Source organism: Gekko japonicus, unplaced genomic scaffold (genome assembly GCF_001447785.1).
Source record: "Gekko japonicus isolate JY-2015 unplaced genomic scaffold, Gekko_japonicus_V1.1 scaffold1835, whole genome shotgun sequence".
Taxonomy (NCBI): Eukaryota; Metazoa; Chordata; class Lepidosauria; order Squamata; family Gekkonidae; genus Gekko; species Gekko japonicus.
This window is the reverse complement of record NW_015173191.1, coordinates 240,938-268,882: the sequence shown is the minus strand read 5'-3', so window position 1 is coordinate 268,882 and position 27,945 is coordinate 240,938. Positions and strand designations below refer to the sequence as shown.

The 27,945-nt window shown below is 42.8% G+C and overlaps 1 protein-coding gene across 1 annotated transcript in view; it reads left to right on the top strand.

Moving 5' to 3' along the window:
• Positions 1-27,945, top strand: part of LDLRAD3 (low density lipoprotein receptor class A domain containing 3) — a 219,277-nt gene that overhangs the window by 68,530 nt on the left and 122,802 nt on the right. Inside the window, exon 2 of the mRNA XM_015422615.1 lies at positions 5,193-5,339. Coding sequence (XP_015278101.1) covers positions 5,193-5,339 — 147 coding nt within the window. The remainder of the gene's footprint in view (positions 1-5,192; positions 5,340-27,945) is intronic.

Genomic DNA, 27,945 nt, shown 5'->3' with positions numbered 1-27,945 from the left:
AGTATGGCAGAACATCTTTGAATAAGGAACTCAGGTCTCTTCACCCCGAAATAAGACTTGGGCCACCATAATTCATTTATCCTTGCTTCTAGGGAGGTTATGCCTTATGAGATGTTTTGGCATTGTGTCCAGCCCAAATCTTTGATTTTGCAAAAGATGCTCAAGTGTCATGTTTTTATATGAAATACATTCTTCCTTGAAAATGCTATGGAACAAAGCTTAGGACTGGACACAATGCTGGTAGCAGAGGCTGGTAGCAGAGTTGTATAAATTGTGGTGGCCTAATGCTTATTTTATTTTAGGGAGCTGCAGTGGCTCAAGTGGTTAAGACGCTGAACTGCAGGCTGTGGAAGGTCAGTAGTTCAGTAGTTCGAGACCTGGGTTGCCGCATGACGGGAGTGAGCTCCCATCTCTAGTTCCAGCTCCTGACAACCTAGCAGTTCGAAAGCAAGAAATTGCAAGTAGATAAATAGGTACCACTTCGGTGGGAAGGTAACAGCGTTCCGTGCGCCTTGGTGTTTAGTCATGCCGGCCACATGACCACGGAAATGTCTTCGGACAGCGCTGGCTCTTCGGCTTTGAATAGCACCGCAAACCTAGAGTCGGATTCGACTGGCTTTCGAGCAAGGGAACCTTTACCTTTTTAATGCTTATTTTGGGGATCAGAGGTGTACAGATTTCAATTTCAATTCTGTATTCTTTTACTCTTCTGTTTTGAATGAGGAACTGAGAATAAACATTATTAAGTAAACTGCATGTGAAAGCTGTTTTCATTCCAGTCTCTCTGTCTCTCTTTCTCTCTCTAAACAAACACACATGGCTCAGATTGCTAACCTTTGCAGACTACATCACACCCAACAATGACTCAGTCTCTGAAGAAAAATACATTGGAGCAGATGGAGAAGTAAGACAATCACATGCTGATTCCACTGTAGTGAGTTCCTTTTAGGCGCCAAGGCAGAACATGCCAATGCAAATTAAGTTTAGGAGAAGGCATCATAGACTTCCTAGGGGAAATATGCCGGCTGAACTGAACACTTGCAGTGGAGTTTGTATATGGGGGGGGGGGCTTTCAGTGATTTGGCTAACAAACTGCAGTGACTTCTGTTGTGTGTGTGTGTGTGTGTGTGGGACATCCATTCGAAATTGGTTCAATTGGTCTTTCCCTGACTTGGGCACAATTTTACGAAATCTGCAGAGATTGTTCCAAAATAGTCCGGGGGGGGGGTGGGATGTTGGCCATGTGAGCCTGAAGCAAGAAAAGTGTGGGGAAACTGCTGTGTGGATGCTCCATTCCTGCTGCAAAGGAGAGCTCCTAATGTTTCTGCATGGAGAAGTGACACTGTGGGAAACAACATCTGAATATTTTTCATAAAGATGCTACTTTTTCTTGTCAGAAATAGGCTTGGTGGTGTAAACTAGAGAAAAGCTTACCTATTGATATCCTGTTGGTGGCGAGACATGGATGTATAGTGTATTGTTGTTTTTTTGTAGGACTTGTTTGGATCATTTAATTTTTAAGAAACTGGATTACGTGTAACTCTTGAGATTGGTTCTTTCAAGTGCTAGTGGCAAATATTCTTTTTGGCTAACCCCACTGAGCCACCTTCTTATATAAGCAAGAAACTCTTGGGCTTCCTGACCCCCTTTCCATTTTGGCTTTACTTGGAATTGATATTGGTTTGGTGCCACCTACAGCATTCATGCAAAATTTGCTTTGTAAATGGCATATGTCCCCTGTTTTATCTGGGCCATTAAGCACTCCTGTGAGCTTTGGCTGTATTTATTTTTGTCTCTGTCCAAGCAGAGGCAACAGCTGCTATGGAGACAGCTAAAACTTGAGGCTGGGGATTTTACCAAGAATCTCCAACTGTGAAGGCTAGCCATGTTATGTTTGCTGGGACTAAACTAGCCCAGTGCATTTTGGATTACCGTTTCTTGTATTTTATTCACATTTTATAAAGAGAGTTTGTTGGTATGTTGAAGCACACACTGTTCCATTCAGAAAGAGATTGGTTTGGCGTGCAGATTGTGTGTTCAGATTCCTGGAGTAAGCTGTGAAATGCAGCCGTCTCAGAGGTGGGATACGACAAACATTGAACACTTTTGAATGAATGTTTAAAAATTACATAAAGCACTGTCCAGAAAGACTGCACAGTTAAATGCTGCTGAAGTGGCCTGGAAGATAATTAACACTCAACACCCCCCCCCCCCCGCTCTGAGATTTGATTGATCTGGCAGAACAATTGTCCCTGAATGTAATCTTAAGACTAGATCCTGAAAAGGTACAAGACCAGCCTGTATTATTGGTTTGGAAATCAGGGCACGATTAGAAGACATATGATATAGCAGCTCTGGTGAAGCTAAGTAGGTCCGAGTCTCGGTGCCTAGATATGAGACCTCCTGGGGGGAAAAGGTGGGAGATAAACGGAACATATGCCCTGACCTGGATGGTCCAGGCTAGCACAATCTTGTCAGATATCATCAAAGCTAAGCAGGGTTGGCCCTGGGCTGCATTTGGATGGGAGACCACCAAGGAAGCCCAGGGGTCCTATGGAGAAACAGGCAATGGCAAACCACCTCTGAACATCTCTTGCCTTGAAAACCCTACAGGGCTGCCATAAGTCAGCTGTGACTTGACGGGACTTTCCACCACCACCAAATGGAATAGATGAATCTAAATAACCATGAATTAAAGGAAAATGGTTGCTAGTGTTGTTCTGCAGTTTCTTGCTTGAGAGTAACACAGTACAGTTGCTGCCCCTTTTGCAAGCTGTAGCTCAGCCTCTTTGCACAAGTGGTAGTTTGTCTCAATTTAGTTTCACTTGTTTGAGTGGCACTGTAGTGTGAAGTAGTGTGGAGAAGATGACTTCTGAGTGTGAAATGGAACTTTTTCTATCCAGTCCTTTCCAAGCCTTTCTAGATACTCTTGCTCCCCTGAATTAAACTGGATTAATGTGTATGGGTGAGGAAGTCACACTGTGGTTTGTCTTCTCTTTTCCCCCAACCCATGATTTTTTAAAGTTTATCTGAACTTTGGGACAATGGACATCACATTTGTCCCAGTGAAAAATGTTATTTAAACTTCTGTCATGATTCTCAACCAGAAAGTTCTGAAGTAGACTAAAAGGGAGACTCAATCATGCATTTTCTACATATACAGATGAATACAGGTCAATTATTAGTGCCCCATTTCTTGATTCTGTTTGCAGAAAAGGAGTTGCTTGTTGAAGAAGGAATCCTTTCAGCATGATGGTATGTTTAATGTCTGGAGAGATCACAAGGAATGTTGCTGTGTCCCAAAGGACTATACCCCTTGGTTTGAGAAGGGTTCTGAGAGCCCTTCCAAACAAGTACATGTGCAAATGTAGGACTGCTTTAATTCAAGTCAGAAGATTACCAGATGTGTCCCCTCCTTCTGTTGAAAAGAAACTGGGTAGTACAAACATTCCTACAGCTCACATAAATTGATATATTTGTATGTTAGCAGATTTAGTCCTGTTGAAGTTAAGAGCATTAAATGGCCTTAAATCTGAATACTTGGGCATAATTATAGTGTAAACTAGTTTACAAAAAAAAAGTTAATGGAGGCCACATAGGGTTTTCAGTTAATTCATAGAGAATATGCCAGGATGTGTAGAGAGAGTCATGAACATTAGTGGGAAAACTGGTTGAAAAGCATATATTTAGTCTCAGCAAGGAAGTAGCAGCTCACATTTTAAGAAGGAATTAAACAGCAGCCTGATTATTCTCGTGTATATTCAAGTTTTATTACGCTACAAAACTCACTGTTGCTGCAAAGAAGATGTGGGAGTTTACATTGCTTTGAGTTTTATTGCCTCCAAAGCACATATTACTTGGCATGTATTTCTGGTTCTTTATTTGTATGTCTTAACCCAGCTCCCTTGCTTTAGGTGACCTGTCCCTGGTATATTCAGGCCAAGGCTTGTAGAGAGATGTGGCTCTCCAGTCTTGAATCTGAGACTTCAATCAGTCCTTTGTTGTGTTAGGATGGATCTGTTGCATTAGGATGGATCTGTCAGATCTATAAGAAAATGTAAATTATGTTGATTTCTGTTCATCTGTTTTTAAAACTAAGCGTTGCAACATCTGTATTTGGCGTTGACATCAAACTATTTAAGTAGTGGCAACTGAGAGCAGTGATGTTCCAAATAGTCTTCTGTAGCTGTCCTTTTCTTTGTTTACTGCAAATTGCTCAGGAAATGGTACAGAATATGAACCAGTCACTAAAGCAGAATCTTATAGGTGAAATGTGTGTGACTTCTAGATGAACTATGGCAGAGCACTGGAGAGCCAGCCCTGAGGATGGTGCCAGTTGAGGAAATTCATTTTTATCTCCAGTTCATAATTTTCTAGATGATGTGAAATTTTTCCTCCCTCTCTTTTCTTAACTACTAGTTCATTTTCTCTAAAAGTCATGCTGAATTATATTTGGATTCTTGACAAATGTGTCTTAATTTTGAGCTTCAGTTTCTTGAGAGAGAGAAAATACTAAATCCTAATATTAAACATTCTTGTTTTGTCTTATGCATTTATCATATCTATATCCTGCACTTCTCTAAGAACGAATGCTTATCCAACTGGGGGGTTATCCTAGTTCACTAGCGGATCATGATACAGTTGGGCAGAATGCTGATGTCTGGCAGAAAGTGACCGAGTGGTCACTTCCTAGCTGAGAGGTGACCTGTACCTTAGATTGTCTGATGCAGGTTCAGTAGTCTGCTCTAGTGATGTTGCTGAAGTCTGCTTGAATGTTTCAGTATGCTTGGAAGTCAGTCCTCAGTTACTTGTGTATCTTGTAGAAGTGCAGGGGAAAATTGGATTGTGTTTGAAGTAGGCTTTGTGTGAATGGAAGGTATTTTTACACATGAAACAGTGGTCTGTGATTTCCACAGATTTTTCCTCAAACTGCAGCCTCCCAGTGCAGTATCCATGTCCTCAGAAGTAAGGTTTGAGTTGGTGCAGGGAGAAGGAGGGGTAAGTGAGAAGGGAGCCTCTTCAACAGGTTGATCTGAGCCAAATTGACACTTTTGTGGGTGTGAATTTTCCATTAATGATTAGCTGCTTGTACTTACACATTCTTGTACTTTCTTTCCCAGTAGTAGCACTTCAGATGTAGGAGCGGTTTCAGCATGTACAAATACAATATATATTATCTGTTCTTGTTGCAGAAAGCCAACTTTTGCCTTGGAATAATTTCACAAATGAATGCAATATCCCTGGAAACTTCATGTGCAGCAATGGGCGCTGCATCCCAGGAGCCTGGCAGTGTGATGGGCTGCCAGACTGCTTTGACGAAAGTGATGAAAAGGAATGCCGCCAGTCGAGTCCGACTCTAGGGTTGCGGTGCTCATCTCCGTTTCAAAGCCGAAGAGCCAGCGCTGTCTGAAGACGTTTCCGTGGTCACGTGGCCGGCATGACTAAACACCAAGGCGCACGGAACACTGTTACCTTCCCACCTAAGTGGTACCTATTTATCTACTTGCAATTTCTTGCTTTCGAACTACTAGGTTGGCAGGAGCTGGAACTAGAGACGGGAGCTCACTCCCGTCATGTGGCAACCCGGGTCTCGAACTGCTGAACTACCGACCTTCCAAAGCCTGCAGTTCAGTGTCTTAACCACGTGAGCCACCACAGCACCTAATTGTAAGACTTACCAATGTAAAATCACAAAATTTTACTAGTGTATCATCTATAATCAGAGCAATAACATCCTCCTTCAACTGAATGGCATTACCATTTATATACTTATCATGGTGGTATCCTGCCCTTTCTTTAAGGAATTCAGAGTATAATACATGTAGTTCTCATTTTATCCTAACATCCATTCATGATAAATGTCAGACTCCACCTGTGGTGGGTTGGAGCCTGCGGTGGGTGTACCCTTCAGTGTCCTTTTGGGCTGGGCAGCAGGAAGGCCTTAGACCTGGGGGCGGGATTTGAACTCACCCTGGGCCCCCTCTTTCTAGCTTCACTCCTGTACTCCAGTACCAAAAGAGAAGTCTGGCTCTTCCTCTATGGCTGCCCTGCTTCCTGCCTTTAAAGGATTTCTTCTGGGCGGGGCAGCCCTGGGCTCCTCTGAAGTCCCATGAAAGGGATGTGGGTCCTTCTGGGAGTGAATAACAGAGGCAGTTGGGTTCCCAGCCCTGAACTTACCTTGTGGCACCTCTCCATCTCCTGCTACCTTAGAGGGCCTCTTCTCTGGCCTGTGCTGGCCTGAAACGGGTGGGGATGATGCCAACCTCCTATGTGGGATTGCCTGTGGGTGTGGCCCAGCAGCAGAGCCTCACCTCCTCTCTGGGTTGCTTGGCCCAGGGAGTCTCCCATCCACGCTTCCTTGTATTGCAGTTACCTGTCCCTTCCTCACTAGCTCATGGGCAAGCTTCCCTTGGGAATTTGCTGCAGTTGTTCCAGCCTGCAGCAGGCCCGCACCACCTGCCTGAGAACCTCCACGGATCCAGGTAAGTTTGGGGATAGGGTCTTTGATCTTACCATCAACTTACCAGGGTCTTTCATCAGAATAAGTGGTGGTGGCCTGCTCATGCGTACTGTAGGTTTCAAAGCTTGAGAATAGGTTTGAACTTGTTTCCCAGATTCAGTGTAGAAATGGGCGGATGCATTTATTGTTCTATGGGTTGCTTCTCTTCCTCATTCTGTTCTGCTTGTCTTCTACTTCACCTTATTACTGATTAATGGTTTACACAAATGCATCATTTATTGTTCTATGGGTTGCTTCTCTTCCTCATTCTGTTCTGCTTGTCTTCCACTTCACCTTGGAGAATTACTAAACATTAATTCTGGAATTTGGTTTGCAATCCTCCCCCCTTACTGATTAATGGTTTACACAAATGCATATGCTCACAACACCTGCAAAAAGGATTCTTGATACGGTCATATGATTGCTTCGAGTTTTCTTTTTGCATTTGTGCACAAGTGCATTGAGGACTAAAAAAACTCTTATATAGTTTCAACCAATGCTTATGTGTAGGGATGTAAAGTAAAAAGTATAGTAAACAGTGCATGTGTAGCAAACTGAGAAAATTAAGAATGAATGAATGGAGCATCTCTGTCATATTGCCACTCTGCAAAGAAGATCAGATGCTTAAAAACCCCAAATCCATTGAGCATGCATATTGTTTATGAAGATGAATCAATGAAGAATGTACCGTGTTTCCTTTTTGGTTTGCAATTGTATCTTAAATTCGCTGTCTGGGATTGTAATTATGGGTACTGAGAGGCTCAATTTTGCCAAGATTAGGTGTAATAGAACATTCTTTCCATCCACAGAATGCAAATTTAATTGAATAAAATTGTGTGTATGTGTGAATGAAGTAGAGAGAGGTTTTCTTTCCATAACAGTTTTGTCATTCTCCTTGTTGCATGCTATATATAGGGTTAATGAAACAATGCTTAAAAAGGACGTATGTTTTGCTTATAAATCAGCAGTAGCCATTTAGTGACCACATATGGAATTCAGGCTATTCTTTTATCTTTGAGAATAAGCTGGATCCAGCAAGATTCTGGTGATAATGAATGGAGTAACTGCCAGTAAAATTTAAATAGCTGCAAAACCACAGTTCATAAAACTATTTTCTTTAGTTGGTTTGGGTTAGGATTGTCAATTGATGTGACTGCAGGATTTGTTCTTTTCCCTCATAGCTGGATTAGATTATTAAAATATTTTAGGTAGGTCATTTTTATTTCACCCAAGCAGAGATAATCATCCTGTTCTTTCCTCTTCCCATACCTCTGTCTGCTACCTTAACTGGTCTCATGAATAAATTTAAAACTGACATAGAGGGGAAAGAACCTGGGAGCAGGTGGTTCATTTCCTGCACTGGCCTATAGTTGACAGGTGAGCTCAGAGGAAGCAAAAGAAGCAACACTGATGGAGCTTGAATTTCAAGTAACTCTTGAGGGTTGTAGGTTTTGATTTTTATTTCATTTATACTTTGCCTTGCCAGTATAAAATACCAGGGTTTTGTGTCTTATCAAAAGATTGAGTAAAATCCAAGTTCTAGCAAACACAACAAATCCAAGATGCCTTGTAAACATCATATAAAATTACAGAATGATTGGGTTCCAGTTTCCAACTGGGGCAGAACATTCCATAGTGGATAATAGCCAGCATGATGTAGTGGTTAAGAGCGGCAGACTCTAATCTGGAAAACCAGGTTTGAATCCACTCTCCTCCACATGACGCCTACTGGGTGACCTTGGGCCACTTACAGTTTTCTCAGAACTCACTCTCAGCCCCATGTACCTTACAAGGTAACTGTTGTGGAGAGAGGAAGGGAAGGCGATTGTAAGCCGCTTTGCAATTCCTTACGGTAGAGAAAAGGGGGCTGTGTATAAAAAACTACTCTTCTTCTTCCATAGTGCAGCTGCCACATCTGAGAATATCCTGCTATGTAGGGGTCTTGTTGTAGAAAAAGAGCTGCCGGAGCTCATTAGCATAACTCATTAGCATAACTTATTTGCATATGCCACGCCCCCTGACATCACCGGAAGTGACAGAAGGCCACACCCCCTGACATCACCGGAAGGCTGTGTATAAAAAACTACTCTTCTTCTTCCATAGTGCAGCTGCCACATCTGAGAATATCCTGCTATGTACCTCTAAGGATGTAAATTATTGGTCACTGGATCACAGACTCACACATAGTTTTTCATCGGTAGTAAGATTTTTATGGGAGGAAAATCTTCCTTAGTTATTCTTGACTGGGACCTAGACCATGGCTTTAAAAGAATCGCGTCTTGAATATGGTGCAACTGTCCGTGTTATTGACTGAAGCCAACCATTGTATGTTGCCTATACACTACCCCAGGAATCAGGTAACCTGCAGCATGTTGCAGTATGTAAAGTTTCTGAATAATCAAGGATAATCCCATAAACACTGATTTAAAACAATCAGTTGTCAAGGTTATCATAGCATGCTTGAATGCTGCAAAGTCTCTGTTTTATAATGGCTGCCCCTGTTTTTTCCCTCCTTTCCCCCCTCTTTTTTCCAAAGTCAGTGCCAGATTCAGGGGCAGTCCCACTGTGGATTTGGTCTTATACAGAAAATGTGATTCTATTCATAATTGTGTTGATAATCCATCGGTTACAAGGAACAGCTACCATAACTACCTTGGTCTTCTCTGAGTTTTACTATACCATTACTGCCTTTGGTCAGTAGCTCAGGACCTGCACTACTGAACCTGCTTCTGATAGAAAAGAAAAATAGAGCTAGAAGTTACCAGCAGATTGATTATTCTGTGCTGAGAACCTTGGGTGTCTTCTAAAAACATTAAATAGTAAAGAGGACAAGCTAGAACTTGTGATTTTGTTGTTCAGTCGCACAGTCAAGTCTGACTCTTCGCGACCCCATGGAGCAGATCATGCCAGGCCTTCCTGTCTTCCGCCGTCCTCTGAAGTTTGCTCAATTTCATGTTCGTTGCATCTATGACACTGTCTAACCATCTCAAATGGTTAAATCTCAAATAACCAAATGAGAAGGGAGCACTCACTGGAGAAGACCCTGATTCTGGGAAAGATTGAAGGTCAAAGAAAACAGGGACGGCAAAGGATGAGATGGTTAGACAGGAGGGCCTGGCGGGAGCTGGTCCATGGGGTCGCGAAGAGTCGGACTCGACTGTGCGACTGAACAACAACCATCTCATTATTTGCCATCCCTTTCTTCTTTGTGCCATGGGCACAAAGTCTTAATCTTCCACTGAATGTCCTTTCTTTTTTCTTTCAGTATCCACTCTAGGTAGGTCTTCCATCTGGTCTTGATTTCCATGGATTTTTCTTTCCATGTTGTTCCCTTGTTGATTGACGCCACGATATCTGACTGTATAAAGTCAAACAAATAGTTGTACCAGATTTCTATTGTCCATTTACTTTTGTCTTTCCACCCCAGAGCTATGACCACCTTTCCCGCCAGTAGATAAGTAGCCTTATCTAGTAACGGGCATCCTATTGTACTTAACAACATTAAAGTTAATGTTATATTGCACACTTTTCTAATGATTTCAACAATTTCCCTCCAGAATGACTTTACTTCTGCACATTCCCACCACATGTGTGCATACCAACCTTTAGTCTGTTTACAGTGCCAGCACACCGAACTCAATCCTGGAATCATATTAGCTAGCTGTGCTGGTGTCTTATACCATTTTGTAAGAAATTTATATTCAAGTTCTTTAAACCTAATTACTTTGATTTCTTCCACTCCTTTCATAATTTTATCCCCCACCCTCTCTGTTATCTGACCTTCATGGCTCCATCTCTTTTGTAAGTATTCTGTTATTTTATCTTTATTTGTTAGCATCTTTCTATATATTTTTCCTACCAGTCCCTTTTTCTGCTTGGTCATTTCTTTGTCTAATACTTCCATTGGTGCATCTGTCCAGAGGTCTTCCTTTTCACTGATCATTTTAACTGTCTTGTATAGCCCTGCTATTTTTAACCAATATTGTTTGCCTATCTCTTCTGTTATTTCCTGTAAGGGTTTTAGATTTCCACCACTAAACATATCGCCCACTCTATAATAGCCTTTACTTTTTAACATTTCCCGCCATTTACTTTCTTGCACTTCCTTGTTGATAGTTTCGAGGGGAGCCTATCTTGAGACTTTCCTTAGCCAATAGGGTTGCCATTTCTTCCAAATTTCTAATGATGCTCTTCTAGGGCCTATTGTCGTTACTGTAGAAAAAATGCCAAATCTACCTATATTACTATTGATTTCATTCTCAAAGTTCACCCACTTCTGTGCCTTTTCCTCACCTACTTCCATCCAGCAGTGGAGGCGACAGACGCACTGACTTCTCCGTGGCCCCAGGGGCTCTTGTATGCGTTTCCGCCATTTCCACTGATCCCCAGGACCATCAGGAAGATTGGGGAGGAGAAGGCAGAGGTGATCCTCATAGCTCCCCTGTGGGTACGTCGTCTGTGGTTTTCACTCCTGAAGGAGATAGCCGTGGCTCTGCCTCTTACCTTACCGCAGTCCCCAGACATGCTCTTTCAGGGTCGCATCTGGTACCCGCATCCCGCCTGGCTGTCCTTGACCGTGTGGAGGTTGAATGGCAATGTTTCTCTCAGCTAGGCTATCCGGACAAGGTTTTGGCAACCCTTATGGCCTCAAGAAGGTTTAGGACCGATCCCACCTTTCAGCCAAAGGTTTCTTCCGCTTTTCATCGTGCTCAAGAGATTAACACCTTTATGCATTTCCATATGGTTTGTTTTAATAAGATTAGAAAGGTCAAAAGGAATTTGAATTCCTAAATATTGGAGTGTGTTTTGAGACCATTGAAAGGTATACAATGACTTGATCTGTTTCTCTTCCAGGTTTGTTAGCTTGACCGGGTAGATCACTGTTTTGTTATGGTTAACCTTTAGTCTTGTAACTGAAGCAAACTTCAATAGGGAGCGTTGAATAGCATCTAAGGATACAGTGGGATTACTGACGTACAATATGACATCGCCTGCGAAGAGACTTAGCTTGTACTGTTTATCTCCAACGTGGATGCCTCCAAAGTGCTTGTTCGCTCTCAATTCGCATGCCAAAGTCTCCAAAGCAAGGACAAACAGAATAGGGGACAGGGGACATCCCTGTCTTGTACCTCTAAATAGTGTAATCTCATGTGAGTGGTCTCCATTAATTAATAGTTTTGCCTTAGGTTCTTTATAGATTGCTTGGATAATGTTCTTGAACATAGGGCCAAAGTTCATTAAGTCAATTAACGCTTTTAGAAAGTTAATCTCGAGGGAATCAAACGCTTTCTCAATATCGATTGCCATCAGAAGCGAACTTTGTGTCGAGTTTTGTTTGCATTGTTGAATTATGTCGATTGTTTTCCGGATGTTATCTGCTATGTCTCTGGATGGTATAAATCCAGACCGATCCTTATTAATATATTCCGCAATAATATGTTGTAAACAAGAAGCAATGACCTGGAATACAAAAACCTTTTCATGGCTTGATAGAATTTCAGTGGTAAGATCCTTCATTCTTCCAAAATATTTGTACCTTTTTAGGACTCTACCAATAAATATTCCATCTCAACTTATTAAAAAATGGCAAAAAGAACTGAATTCATTCATATGGTGCAGGAAATCACCAAGAATTGCTTATCACACTATGATGAGACCAAGACGCAAAAGAGGTCTAGCAGTACCTGACCTTGAAAGCTACAGAAAGGCCGCAATCTTAGCTGCTACAATACGCCAATACCACGATGAGGACACTTTGGACTGGAAAAAGATAGAGGAAGCAAGTAACTCGAAAGTCTCATTCCAAGAACAACTATGGTATAAATCTCCCAAAGAAATAGAAAACCAACTTACGAACTTGTTTACGAAAGCAACTATAAAAACATGGTATGAAATTAAATCGAAACTAATCAATAAATATTCCAGACTTAGCTCTTTTACGAGACAAACATGGTTTAAACCTGTGGAACTACCACATACATTTGAAACGTGGAGAGCTAAAAAGATAAGATAAAAGATGTAGTCCACAGAGGAAAAATGGTACTGAAAAGCGAATTAGAGCGGAAACACCAAACTTCAATTCAATGGTTCGAATACTTACAGGTGCAAAACTTAATTTCCACGACCGACTTCCACACGGCAAGCAAGATGCAACTTACAGATATAGAACAACTTTTAGACAAGCCTCCACCAAAAAAGGCCTTATAGCAAAGCTTTACAAGATCATTATGTTATCACAGAACACCAAACCTCATAAATACCAAAATGCATGGAATCCTGATCTTAAACTACAGATATCAGAGGAACAATGGGAAGAAATATGGCGATCACAGTCAAGAATTACCAAAACGCTAGGATTACAAGAAACAAACCTGAAGATACTCACCAGATGGTACCTCACACCTGCAAGACTGACTCACATTATTCCCTCAACTTTACCTTACTGCTGGAAAGGTTGTGGAGAGAAGGCTGATTTCCTCCATAATTGGTGGTCCTGCAAAGAAATACAAGAATTTTGGAACAAAATAGTAACCCAAATCAAACGAATAATTAACACTGACTTACCTTTAACGCCGGAACTAATGCTTCTTCATCTTTGGCCACAGAGTCGTCCCCCTGAAAGAATGCAACAATTAGTCAACTTATTAGTCCTAGCAGCTAAAATGACCATAGCAAAAAATTGGAAAAACAAAAACCCACCAACACTGTCACAATGGTTCAATAAAGTATGGGACATATTTATGCTAGAAAATCTCTCAATCTACGACTCAACAATCAAAAATGATTGTGAATTCCATAACCCTCTTAGTATCTGGAGCCCCATTTTAGAAAAAATATCCTTAACACAATTTGATTGGATAGACATAGCCAATGCAAAATTTAAAATAATGCTATTCAACTAGAGCTCTCTATACATCTGACTTCTCACAAACAGACCTGTAAAGTAATCATTATAATATTCAATAAAGTTTAGGTAAAGTACAATATATATACCTAACCTGAGTTTATGCTGTTCTTGTAACATTGGAATAGTTATTTTGTTATTATATTGTATTGTAAAAATTTCAATAAAAATATTGGGGGGGGAAAATCGTGCTCAAGAGATCTATTTACCTACTTGTCATCCTTTCATAAGACAGAGTACTTTACATTTCTCATTTTGCGTTTGTAAGAACTCTTTGATATGCATAGCTGATGAAGGGTTTCATTCTGAGACTCCTGTCCAAACCCATTGTCTATAAATAAAGTAATGTAATGTAAAGTAAAGTATAAATAAAATAATGTTTTCTTAGTTATTTAACATGCTATGGTTTCATCTACATGATGAATTAGCATAGTATAACATATATTAGAGAAACATTAGCAGACATTTCAAAGCTTTTTTGTATTTGTCCAGAGGGTGGTCAGAAGATGCTTGACATAGCACCATTACTAAGCAGTTCTGGGTCTGAATGAAAGATCAACTTGGAACCATTTATATACTGCTCTGTGCAACTTGGAGAAGGGGGGAGTACAGGTCTAAAAATAAATATATGTTTAAGCCATATTTTCCCTCCTTCCTAGGGCACGGTGTCTATATAGGTTTTTGGACTTAAACAGTTGTTTTCAGAAAATGATTATCTGGACCAAAGCACTGTTTCACTAAACTGTACTCTTTTCCCCTGGAAGAATTAGTCCAGAATAGTGGTCACCATCTATGCCATTATTCACAATCACTAGGGGTGCAATCACACACAGAATTAGCCGCACGATAGGCGCGAATGCCGGTGGATTTTAAGGGCATGATCAGATGCAAACATCTGGGAAGCGTCCCGCACCCGTTGGCAACCCGTTTTGCTCCGCCGCAGAAGCAAGATAAAAAGACATTAGGGAAAGTCTGGTAGCAAACAGGTTGCTATGGGCCAGGAATGGACTTTCCCCTGTGTGATCGCTCGAATACGCTCCCATGGCATCAGGATGGTCTGGTCAGGCCATCCCGACTCTGTACCATTGGTTTTTTTCCCCATTTCAGTATGCGCATCATCACACACTGCATAGGGGGCACTCAGTGTGGAGAAGCAAATCATTGATCCCCCGTTGAAGTGCACTGGAAACATGTGGCAAAAAACCCATCGATTCACCCACGGTTGTGTCTGATCACGCAGTGGCGGGCTGCCCCCGCACCTACCATAGACTGTGTGATTGCGCAAATGCGGGTCAAATTACTGCAGAGCGCGTGTGAACACAACCTAGGTTTACAATAGCTTTTTAATGTGTGTGTGAGAGACAAAGAGAGACAGCCTGGTACTCATGAAATGTTTTCCAGCATGCATACTGCTTTGTGTAATTTTGGATGGATAAGCACTAACAAACTGAAACTTAACCCCCAAAAAACAGGAGATACTGGTTGGGGGAAGGTCTTACCTAAGATCTGAGATGTCTCCTATAACAGCCTGTCCACTTCCCTCCCTCAGAGGCAAGATTTTCCCTCTATTTTTCTTTCCCTTTACTGACTGAGCCGCCCTAGTAATGTGTTTTCGTCTTTGCTGAAGGACTCTGGCTATCCCACCCTGTCATAGTACAATGTTTTGGCTGTTGGCTCAGCCCAGGAACCTGAGGGAAGGGAGTCCACTTTAACTTAAACAAAATGACACTTGAAATGTTTTGAAATTCAAAAATAACAGAATATTTTTTTTAACATAGAGGGGAAAGGTCAGGTAAAATCAGGGGTTGAAATTTCTGAGGTAAAACCAGTACATGCAAAGACTTTAGTTCTTGTGTTTCAGGATAATGAGAGTTTCTTAAGCTTTTCACAGTGACTTAAATCTTGATGTTGAGTGGCTTTTGTTCCAGTGTCTCCCCAAAACATTCCAGTACACTTTCTTTGAGTATTCTCTGACTCTTTCCTGTCCCCAAACCCCATCTCTTGAAACACCAGTAGTAGTCTTGAGTTTTTAACTGACTCTTAAGGTCTCTAAGGGCAGTTTCTAACCACATCAGTCCAGGGGTCTCTGCATTCTTCAGAGCTAACCCTGTTTGACTGGGTGGGGAATTTTCTTCTCTCTCTGGAAGTTCTATCCCCTTTCCTGGGGCTGAATGGGTCTTCGCCTACTTCCCTAACTTCCTTGCTAACTTTCTCCTAGTTCTCCTGTCTGTGTTAAACTGCTCTCAGCTAAGGCTAAAATCAGACTCTCAGTACTCAAATCAGTCAAGGCAGAAATTTGACTGAAGCTCTCCTCAGCATACAGCTCTCTCCAGACTTTGGCTGCTCAGCAGATGCAAACCACTCAGATTGCTTGGAGCAGCCTGTCACTTAAGGCTCTCTGTTTCTGTGATGAATTAACTCTTCACACTCCTTACCGATTTGTATAGCACTTCTAAGGTTTTTAAAAGTGCAGTCCATCACATCTCCTTTTCTGGATGGGGTTGAACTTCCCCAAAGGAGCAGACTCATAGCTTAGGGGTGCTGCTGGACCTGGACCTTCTCTTGGATAAACAGGTGGCATTGGTGGCCAGGAGTATATTTCACCAGCTTCAGCTAGTTCCCTGCCATTGTGATGCATGCCCCAGTAACATCTAGATTAGATTACTGCAATGTGCTGCACACGGGGCTGCCCTTGAAGGCTTTCCAGAAGCTACACCGATAGTGTTGGTTGTAGTGGGTCATAGGGACCATATCTCTCCAGTCCTGTTTCACCCATATTGGCTCCCAATTTGCTTCTGGGTCCAATCCAAGGCACTGGTATTGATCATTAAAGCTCTATATGATTTAGGGCTGGCATATTTGAAGAACTGCCTACTCTCATATCAACTTACCTGGCCACCAGTCATCATCAGAGGCCCTACTTTGGGTGCCCCTGTCATCTGAGGCTAGATGGGTGGCAACCTGAGAAAGGGCTTTATTAGTCGTGGCACTCCCTCCCCAGGGAGATTCTTATTAACCCTATTCCCTGTTTGTGTGTTTTATGTGTTTATATATCTTATTCAATTGTTTTAAATATTGCATTTTAATTAGTTTTTATTGTTTGAAATGTTTTAATGTTGTAATGTTTGAACTATGTTAGTGTTTTAATGTATACCCCTTGGGGATCTGGAATTGGGTAGCAAGTCAGCATAGAGCTGGAAAAAAGTCTGGAAATCAATCAAACTGTCCAGAGCAGTTCCATCTAAAGAAAATATATATAAAATGTATTACAGATGGCACTGGACACCACATAAAATAGCAAAATGCTTCCCGGACGCTTCCAACAGATGTTGGAGAAGTAAGAATAACACAGGGACATTCATGCATATATGGTGGAATTGTAATAAGGTTCGAGGATTTTGGGAAAAACTGCAGAGAATACTAAACAAAAACATTAAAATAAATCTACCTCTATTGCCGGAGATATTTTTATTGAATATGATTCCGGATGAAATTAAAAAACATAAACATATAATTATATACATATTAACAGCGGCAAGAATTTTGATCGCAAAGAGATGGAAATCCAACATACTACCCTCAATAAAAGAACTAAAAACTAAGATAGAGCGGAAATGGATAGAGTGAACATGGAATTAAAACAGAAACCAGAAGAAAAGTATTGGGATAAATGGGAAGTACTATATAATTGGCTGAAGGTAAGGAAGATTAATATCAATGAGAGTTAAGCTAGCCTGATTAGGGATAAGGTGATGATATAAGCGTAAGAGCACTGTTTAACTTAAACCAGATACCTTGAAAATTGTTATATGATAGAGGAAACTGTTGAAGAAATGTGATGGAAACTATATTTGTTTTGACATAGTGTTTTGAAGATTGTTAAGTGGTGTGATATTGTAAAAACCGAATAAATAGAGTTTAAAAAAAAGAGATGTTTATTTTTTTAAACACACACACGTAGCATCCTGCTTCATTCAGATGTAGGATAGTCCAGCATCTTTTGTGCATCTTTGGAAATAGAGAATTTCATAATTGTTCCAAACAGTGACTGACATAGATACTAATAGTTTACACAGCCATCAAAGGTATATAAGCCTACTGATTGATTTTGCATCTAATGAAAATACAGGATGTAAAGATATATAAAACTCAATAAAATGCTATTTAAAAAAAACACTTGGAGGAGGGAGGGGAAATTCTTGAACTAGAAGGCTTTTCTGTTATTTTTCTGAAATGAAAGCTGAGATTACTTTTTACACATATGTAATCTCAAACAAAATCTGATGAAATGTGTGAACAGGACAAGGCCATTCCTCTCTGGTTTCAAAGTCCATTCTGCGCACGTTGGTGAGGTATTTTATCTTCTCATACAAGCTGCATCTGTCTGTAGTAAAAGGGAGCTCGGCTGAGGTCCAGTCTCCAGGACTGTCAGTCTATCAATGAGCATTTGTCATGTGCAAACAAAAGTTAGATAAGGAGTAGCAGGGAAAGAAATATAGCATTAAACAAATATAATATTAAGGGGAAAGTCTTTAAAATTACTTTTTCTGAATATTTTAAAGCAGTTTTAGTTGTTTACTGTTCAGAAATTATAACTTTGGAACAGCAGGGGTTCTTTTTCAGGTCTCTAGCCTCAGAGTGTACTTATATTTAACAGTGGTTCTCAGCTTTATTGGGAGCTGACTTGTGTTGCCACATTTAATTTCCTTTTGTACTCTGCGTACTGTTTATTTCCCCCTCCTTCCCTCACAAATGTGATCTTCTGTGAGAAATAATCTAATAATATGTGAGCACTGAAAGTGGCTTTTGTCAGCTAATGAGCAACAGCTACTTAGAGAGATGGTAGGTTGCCGCTTTTGTCAGCTAACAAGCAGCAGATGGTGCAGTTTCAAAGTATGGCACATCATCTGAGCTTTACTGCCTGACATGACAGGAGCCCAAATTAAAGCTGGACCAAATATCCAGGCATTTATGATTATAAACCTCTGTCCCTCTATTTTTTGGGGAAACACTTTGTTTTCTGCCAGTTCTGCATGTTTTCAGAAATGGGTCTGTAAACCAACAGTGACACCCAGTGACCAGCCGCATTAATTTATGCTTTTTTTTCCATTATGGCCATCATATCTAAAGGTTACACCAGCAAAGCAACAATAGTCCGAATCAGGTTGTGTTAAAGAGCTTCCTCCTAGTAAACCTTGTGGTTTGATGTAAGAATACGTAAATATCTTTGTTGCTAACTAATTTGGGGATTGATAATCAAGCTGTGTTTACTGCAGTATTACCAGTAATGCGGTCCCTTAAATGTTCAAGTTAAAAATATATGGTTCTTGTTGTTTCTCGATGTACCTGCTAGATTCGAGTCCAGTAATGCCTTACAGAACAATAAAATTTTCAGGAGAGTCAAAGCTTCCATCGTAAGATACAGAGCTCACTTTGTCTGATGAAGGGAGCTTTGACTCTTGAAAGTCTTTAAGAGACTACTGGACTCAAATGTCACTGTTCCACTGCAGACAAACACTGAAACTATCTTGATGTACCTGGTGATCACTTGGGTAGAGATGGAAGCATATGCACCATAACCATAAGTTGTCCTTCCTCAGTCATTGTAATCTTTGCACTGTATTTATATCTTCTTCTTGTTTATTCTTCTACAAGTATTGCAATAATCATTCTTAATACATTCACAATGTTTGCTGCGGTGCCATTTTTTTTCTGGGTAGGGATGGAAGCATGTGTGCCACGTACCACATCCAGATCACCAAGGACTTTCTCTCAGCCTGTACAGCCCTATATTGCAGCCCTGTGGTGAATTGCCTTTCCTGTTATTCTAGGAGAAAAGGAAGAGTCTTGTAAGCCAGATACAATTTTTGTGCTGCCTTGCAAGGTTTCAGATGAAATGACGGTCACTGACGATCCCGAGTCGACCTCCATCTCACACGGTAAGCCATTCAGCAAGACGGTGACGTGGATCTTCTTCTTTGCTCGCAATCCGGTCCTCAGGATGGTTGAAGGGCAGGAACAGCAGTTGGTCAGATGGCAATCTGTAGACCTCGCGTTGTCCTTACCTCAAACCCGGGGGCTTGCACGAGGAGACGACGGTGGTGTCTTCTTCCTCTTGGCTCTGCAGACTCTGGCCAAATGGCCTCGCTTGTTACAGGACCGGCAAACGATGTCCTTCGCCCAGCATCGATCTTGCTCGTGATCTCTGCCGCATCTGGCACAGGTTCGCCGCAGCGCAGTTTTCACTTGGGTCTGCTTGGGCCTCAGAGTATGAGAATGGTTGACGTCATCATGCTCACCATCGGACTCGCTCGTTGATTCGTGGTGTACAGATTTGTTGGCCCCCCTGTTGGATTGGGGTCAGGTTTTGACGCACTTCTTGTGTTGCCTTCTCAGCGCGCTCAGCGGCAACAGCCCCGAGTAGGCCACAGCATAGGTGAGAGCCGTTCGTGTGAACAATTGTTGCTGTAGCTTCTCGTCCTTCATGCCACAGACGAGTTGGTCAAGGAGCGCTTCCTTGAGGTCGGTGAAATTGCACGGGCGTTCAACCTTCAGCCAGGCTGATACGTATTCAGCAACCGTCTCGTTCTCTGCCTGGGACCACTTGTAGAACGCATGCCAGCTAGCGATCTGCGAAGATTGCGGTGCAAAATGCCCCTTCAGTTTCAGCTTGAGTTCAGCCAGGGACACGGTTTTGATTTCAGCCGGGGCGACCAGGGACCGAGCGACGTCGAAAACAGCTCTTCCGCAGGAGCTGAGGAGCATCACTTTCTGTTGGTCCTTATCCTCTGTTAGCCTGGAGGTGGAACTTGAACCTGGTAAGGTAGGAATCCCAGTCCTCGAGGTTGGGTTTGAATGCCTCGAACCGTGGGTTGACAGCCATCACTGCTCTTTGTGCAGGCACTGGCACAAGTGCTGCAGCTGCTTGATCAGCCAGGTCTTGTTCTTCTGCCCTGGGTTCCTCAGGGGCTTCTCGGTCATCCACTGTCCTGGCGTCAGTTTAGCAGGGCTGCCTACCTGCTCTATAATCCCATCCTCGTCGCCAATTGTTAAATACGAGACTTGAGGCAGCAGGTGAACAGTGATAACAGCTTTATTGAACACGAAGTCAGAAGAACCAGAACGAGACAAACAATGGAGCAACAGGCTCCTTTTTAAACAGTCCGGGCTTGGCAAGCCACGCCTACATGTCAGATAAGATCCAGTCAGATCTTTATATACATAAAGACCAATCACTTTGCTTCCCTCCAGAACTTCCCTTGTTCTGATAGGTCGGTTTACAATACCTTGCTTAGACTCAAGCTCATACATTCATACATTATGTTCCATACATAACAGCCTTCAACCTGGTAGTTGACTGGGGAGCGTTGCAATGAGAGTGGGGAGCATTGAAATTGGTAGGCGGTCACTGTAGCTGTGATCCGACCATAGACGAGGTTGCCAATCTACCATGCAGGCGGGACCATGGCAGACATGTAGTTTTTTCGACTGATGCCAATGGTGGCTCTTGTCGTGACTCCTGGCAGGGCAGGCAGCATGCAGGGCATCCAGCAACTGGCAGCAAAGTTTGGGAGGAACGACCATGCGAGTCCCCCATAGCTGGCATCCCTTGTGAACCGACAGTTCGTGTTGATGCAACTTGAAAACTTGGAACTCAGGGGCCTGACTGCCGGATGGTCACCCCCTCCACTCCCAGGAGGACCCAGGAAATTGTGGGACTCCTTGCAGAATGCGAGGCAACATCGGTGGCAGGGGATGGGTCGAGTGTTGGTTCCTGGATTGGTAGGCGGTTGAGTGTATCAGTGTGGCCAATGGCTTTTCCCGGCCTGTAGGACAGTTCGTAGCTGTAGGCTGACAGGAAGGCCGACCAACCACTCGTTCTCAGCAAGGGAACCAGAGGGGCCTGATCTGCTGGACCCCTGTAAGGCAGATGCCCAGAGCATCAAACCAATCATATCCCAGGAGACTGGGACGATGCCCTTCCACTACTAGGATGCTCAGCTGACCGTAAAAGTCTTTGTAGCAGACCATGAATTTACCTCTTCCCATAATGGGAATGCGCTCTCTCTGGAAATCAATTAACTGAAGGTCTCAAGGTTCTAGTTCTAGTTGATGTTTCTTCCATCTGTGGAAAAGTTGGTTTCACAGGGAACGTTGTTTAGGAGTGCTGTCACCTTGATCTTGTTCTTTGTATGTAGATTCATGTGTGACACCGATGAATGGTGGATGCAGTTGTTTGTCGAGTGACAGTCAGCAGACGCAGTAGTGTCCCTTGACAGCGATCAACGCCTACTACGCGATGTTCTAGGTGACGTCTTGGGTGACGTCTTGGCTTTAGACAAGCGGCAGACCCGGGTGAGCTGTCCAGCCTTCCCGCAATTCCGACACTGGGCCTCGCAGAACCAACACTTATGGCACTCGTGGTCTCCACCGCAGCTGGCGCATTGCGATCTGGGAGTGGGTCATTGACTGGAGCACTTGTGCCTCTCAGTCTGTGTTTGGTAGACTGAGTCATCCTCGCTGTCAGATTCTTCCAGGATCCCCTGATGCACCAGCTGCAACTTGTGGGGTGTTGATGGACTTCTGGACTCACACACTTCTCTGGTCGACTGGTTAGCAGTTTCTGCAGATATTGCCTCTTCGTACGTGGTTTGGAATGTAAGTTCTCTTGTGGCGAAAAGCCGTCGTCATAACTTTTTGTCCCGCAGGCCGCACACTAGCCTGTCACGGAGTCTATCGTTTAAGTCTGTGAAATTGCACTGCCGCACTGTTTTTCAAAGCGCCGTCACATACTCAGTAATTGACTCACCTTGAGTTTGGTCTCGTTTGTGGAATGCATGCCGACATGCAATCTCTGAAGGCTGAGGTGAAAAATGGTCACATAGTTTGTCCTTGATTGCAAGGAACGCAGTGTCCTTTAGTTCAGCATACTAATGTCTTAGCCACATTGAAATATTCTTGCCGCAGATGCTGAGAAAAGTGGCTTTCTTGATATTGGCATCTGTAATTTGTTGAGTGGTAATGTAGAACTCAAACCGGGCAATGTAGGTGTCCCGGTCATCTGTAATTGAATCGAATGGTTCGAAGTGGCTCTTGTCAGCCATCGTAGTTCCACGCTGGAGCGGTAGGTGGCTGTGTCCCTCTTGCTGCTCCGGTGGGCCAAGGCGACAATTCCTTGCCTGCTGCAGGTTCTGTGGGGCTACCTACCCACAAGATCCCATCCTCGTTGCCAGTATTATATACTGGACTTAAGGCAGCTCTTTTCAAAAGTGATTTGTTTATTCAGGTAAGAACACAGCAACAAACATACAGAACGACCCAACTATATACAATTTGAACCAAGGAAAACCACACCCCCTAGAACAATAATATCCAATCAATAATGAGTGTTTGGAACCAATAGGAATTGTTCCCACCAAATGTCAACTACTGTCCTGATTGGTCTGTCTCCCAACTCCAACCAATCCTGTTGCAGATTTCAGGATACCAAGAGTCAATGGAGCTTGTGGCTGAAGCTCAGGCGTTCTGCACTTACAAGTAACACAATACACAACAGGTAGGCTGGTGGGCTGAACAGTACAGGAAGAGGTGGTCCTTCAAGGATAAAACCTTTTTAAAAAACTAGAACCAGCTCTGGTTCTGTATGGCTATGTCTTTGGTAAACATTCCTACAAATAAAATCTAGAACGATGGTGCTATTCCAGCATATACGGTAGTTTGCACAGATCCCCTCTCCCGTCAACTCATGCCTTGTAAGTTTTTACACATCTTTGCAGCACTTCATAGGCTTTTGGTAAAATATACTTTGAAAAAGACTGTAGATAGATATGTATTCATATCCCATCCTGGGCATCTTGTTCAAATGATTCTCAGTTTTAATAGTGCTAGAGTGAACAAAGGGGTTTCCCCAAACTACATCAGTATTACACCAGTACTATTTGAAAGTCACCTGGAGAACAGCTGGCAGGTGGTACAGCTCCTGCTGGCAGGAGGAAGCACAATCAGTTGTTGGTCCTCTGGCCAGTAGCTGGGACTGACCTGCACTTCCTTTCACTATTGATAACATGGTAAAAAGCATCAGGGTTTACTATTTGTTTAGTGCTGTGAAAGTGAAATTGGTCTGTGGAAACTGGAATGTGCCCTTGGGGCATATGTAAATGTTGGTTAATCTGTTGGCAGCTTGTATCTGGTGGTTCTTTTTAAGAAATAAAACCATCTTGAAGATAAATACTATGAGAAATGGTGGATTACATGCCACAACTGAATCATTACATTTGAAAATGCCAGTTACTGAAAGATTTATTAGTATTCCTTTTCCTTTTCTGCTTTGCTTAAGAAGCAAACTAGGGCTGTAGCATTTCACTATGCAGAGGCCATAACTTCTACTCATACTTAGAATGCAGATAGTCCAAACCTCAGTACTCAGTAACTTTAGTCTCCGCTAGTGTTCCTGGAAAAGAGCTTTGCCCCAAGGGCCAAACTAGCTATTACCTGGAGTTCTGGGCCTATTAGTACATTTTTATTGCATCTTTTCTCCAAATAATTTAGGACAGTACACATGGCTCCCTTGTCTTCCATTCTGTTATTACAACAACCTTGTGAGGTAGGTTAGACTGAGAGAAAGTGACTGGCCCAAAGATACCCAGCAAGTTTTATGACAGAGTGAGGGGTTGAACCCAGATCTTCCAGATGCTAGTCTGACACTCTTAACTAGTTGTGTGTGTCACTTTCCCTTGCAGTTTTTTTGTTTAAACCAAAAACACCCTGGGTAGGCTGCCAGTATGATTAGCAAGTTAATCCTCTATGTGGATATATAGAGATGGGGTTGACCCAGTGGAAGGACATGGGCACTCTAAACAGTCTGGGACCCTCATACCTTCAGGACCACCTCGCCTGGTACCATCCTCCCCATCTTCTCCAATATTCATCTCAGGATTCATTGGAGGTCCCTGGTTCACAAACTGCCCACCTTGTGTCAACAAGGGCAAAGGCCTTCTCAGTACATAAGAACATAAGAGAAGCCAATGTTGAATCAGGCCAGCGGCCCATCCAGTCCAACACTCTTGTCACACAGTGGCCAAAAATTCCAGGTGCCATCAGGAGGTCCACCAGTGGGGCCAGGACACTAGAAGCCCTCCCACTGTTGCCCTCCCTCCAACACCTAGAATACAGAGAATCCCTTTCCCCAGACCCATAGTTCCTATCTATACCTTGTGGCTAATAGCCACTGATGGACCTCTCCATATGCTTATCTAATTCCCTCTTGAAGCCGTCCATGCTTGTAGCCATCACCACCACCTCTTGTGGCAGTGAATTCCATGTGTTAATCACTCTTTGGGTGAAGAAGTACTTCTTTTTATTCGTTCTAACTCAACTACTCCACAATTTCATTGAGTGCCCACGAGTTCTATTGTGAGAAAGGGAGAAAAGGACTTCTTACTCTACCTGTTCCATCCCGTGCATAATCTTGTAAACTTCTATTGTGTCACCCCTCAGTCATTGTTTCTCCAAGCTAAAGAGCCCCAAGTGCTTTAACATTTCATCATAGGGAAAGGGCTCCAACCCTTTTAGCATTCTAGTTGCCCTTTTCTGCACTTTTTTCAATGCTATAATATCCTTTCCGAGGTGTGGTGACCAGAATTGTACACAGTATTCTAAATGAGGTCACACCACCAATGAGACCAGTTTGGTTAAGTGTGTGGACTCTAATCTGGGAAAACTGGGTTTGATTCCCCACTCCTCCACTTGCAGCTGCTGGATTACCTTGGGCAAGCCATAGTTCTGACAAGAGCTGTCCTTGAAAGGGCAGTTTTTGACAGAGCTCTCTCAGCCCCACCTACCTCACAGGGTGTCTGTTGTGGGGAGGGGAAGGGAAAGGAGTTTGTAAGCCACGCTGAGACTCCAAGTGAAGGGCATGGTATAAGCCAATGTAAGCCAATCTCCCCTTCCCCCTCCTTCTTCTTCCAGGGGCATTATGATACAAGCTGGTTTGTTTTCAATTCTCTTCCTAATAATTCCCAGCATAGCATTGGCCTTTTTCATTGCAGTTGTACACTGTCTTGACATTTTCAGTGAGTTATCTATTACAACTCCAAGATCTCTCTCTTGGTCAGTTTCCGCCAGTTTGGACCCCGTCAGCATGTATTTTTAGTTTGGATTTTTGCCCTCAGTGTGCACTTGGCCACATTGAACCCCATTGGCCATTTGCCCATCCTCATCAGATCCCTTTGGGATGTTTCACAACCCACACTGGTTCTCACCACCCTGAACAATTTTATGTCATCCGCAGATTTAGCCATGTCGCTGCTTACTCTCAACTCCAAATCATTAAAATCAAGTTAAAAAGCATCGGACCCAGTACTGATCCCTGCGGTACCCCACCCTCCACTGAGGAAATTGCCCATTTATACTCACTCTCTGTTTCCTATTAATTAGCTAGTTTTATCCCATGACTGTTGAGCTTACTTAGGAGCCTTTGATGAGGAGCTTACTCAAAAGCTTTCTGTTTCAGTGAGTTATCTACTACGACTCTAAGACCTCTCTCTTGGTCAGTCTCTGCCAGTTTGGACCACATCAACATATATTTATAGTTAGGATTTTTGGCTCCAATGTGCATCACTTTGCACTTGGCCACATTGGACCCCATTTGCCATGTTGATGCCCACTCGCCCATCCTCAACAGATCCCTTTGGAGTGCCTCACAATCTTCCATGGTTCTCACCACCCTGAACAACTTCATGTCATCTGCAAATTTAGCCAATTCACTACTTACTCCCAACTCCAAATCATTAATAAACAAGTTAAAAAGCATAGGACCTGGTACTGATCCCTGCGGTACCCCACTGCTTACCACCCTCCACTGAGAAAATTTCCCATCACTCTCTGTTTCCTAATAATTAGCCAGTTTTTGATCCACAAAAGGACTTGTCCTTTTATCCCGTAATTTTTGAGCTTACTTAGGAGCCTTTGATGAGGAACTTTATCAAAAGCTTTCTGAAAGTTAAGGTAAACACATCTATTGGGTCCCCCTTGTCCACATGTTTGTTCACCCCCTCAAAGAACACTAACAGGTTACTGGAACAAGATCATCCCTTACGGAACCCATGCTGAGTCTGCCTCAATAGTTCATCAATGTGCCTACTAATTCTTTCCTTAATAACAGTTTCCACCCACTTACCTGGTATTGACATCAAAATGACTGGCCTCCTCTGGATCACAGACTTGCATTTTATTTGCCACAGCCTGTGTTCCCTTTTATCAGCCTCACTGAGGCCCCGGTCACACGTGCCTGAAAACACGGGGGGGAGGTGTGGCTATTTGCGGTGCCACAGATGCACAACAATGCGATCAAATGCATCGGCAGCAACCCACAGTTCCGGCCCTCGGCGTGGGCACTGCAACGAAGATGGTTGGAGGGAAAAGCCGCGCCAGCACAATCACATCGAGGGAGTTCGGAGGCAGCCTGTGACAAACCGGTTACTAGTACCTTTGAGGAGGTATTTTTTTATTGCGCATTTTCGGCGGCATGCCATGGGTTGGCCACGAGTGCGCTCCACTTGCCAGATGTTGTGGTGTGATCATGCCCGGAAACTCTGCCATTCCATTGTGTCTCTCCCACGGCAAATTCGCTGTGTGAACGGGGCCTGAGACTAGCTTTCCACCGCTTAACGGAATCCTTCTTACCTTTTACAGCTTCTATTACTTTGTTCGTTAACCATGCAGGACTTTTTCTATACCTATTTGTGCCTTTCCTAACCTGCGGTATATATTTTATCTGAGTTTCTAGGATTGTAGTTTTAAATAGTCTCCAAGCTTCCCCAATGGTTTTGACCCTTTTTATTTTTCCTTTCAGTTTCCTCTTCACATTTCCCCTCATTCCAGAGAAGTTACCCCTTTTTAAAGTTAAAAGTAGTGGCCACAGTCCTGTGGAACCAGCTGACCAAAGAGGTGCAGGCCTTGTGGGACCTCTCTAGGTTCCTCAGGGCATGCAAGGCTGCTCTTTTTCAGGCGGCCTTTGGGTGATGGTGATCCATCAGGCAGCTGGTATACTTCAACTGTGTCCCTACCATCCACATATCCTACCCTGATTGATAGTGGATAGATTTTAATGGGGATTGATATTTAACCATTTTATATTTTAATGATTATTTATTGTATCTTTGTGGGGTTTTTTGTTGATGTATTTTATATGCTGTTAGCTGCCCCGAGCCTCTCTAGGGAGAGGGAGTGGGATATAAAGTTGATAGATAAATAAATAAATGCCACACATAGTAGAGTGATCTACAAAAGTATTGTCCAGCCTGGTCAATAAACTATACTTGTATAGCCTGTGGTATCAACTTTTGGAAGTATTTTACAAATGCTGGTTTAAAACAATGACATCTGTCTGAAATGCATAAATACACTCTCTATTTTTAGATAAGTGGCCCTGGTGTCAGTTTGCATGACTTGCCGGGAAAAAGAATAGAAACTGTGAACTGTTTCCTGCTGGCTCTTGACAAGGATTGGCCTGTGCAGAAATTCACATAGTGCTACTATTGAA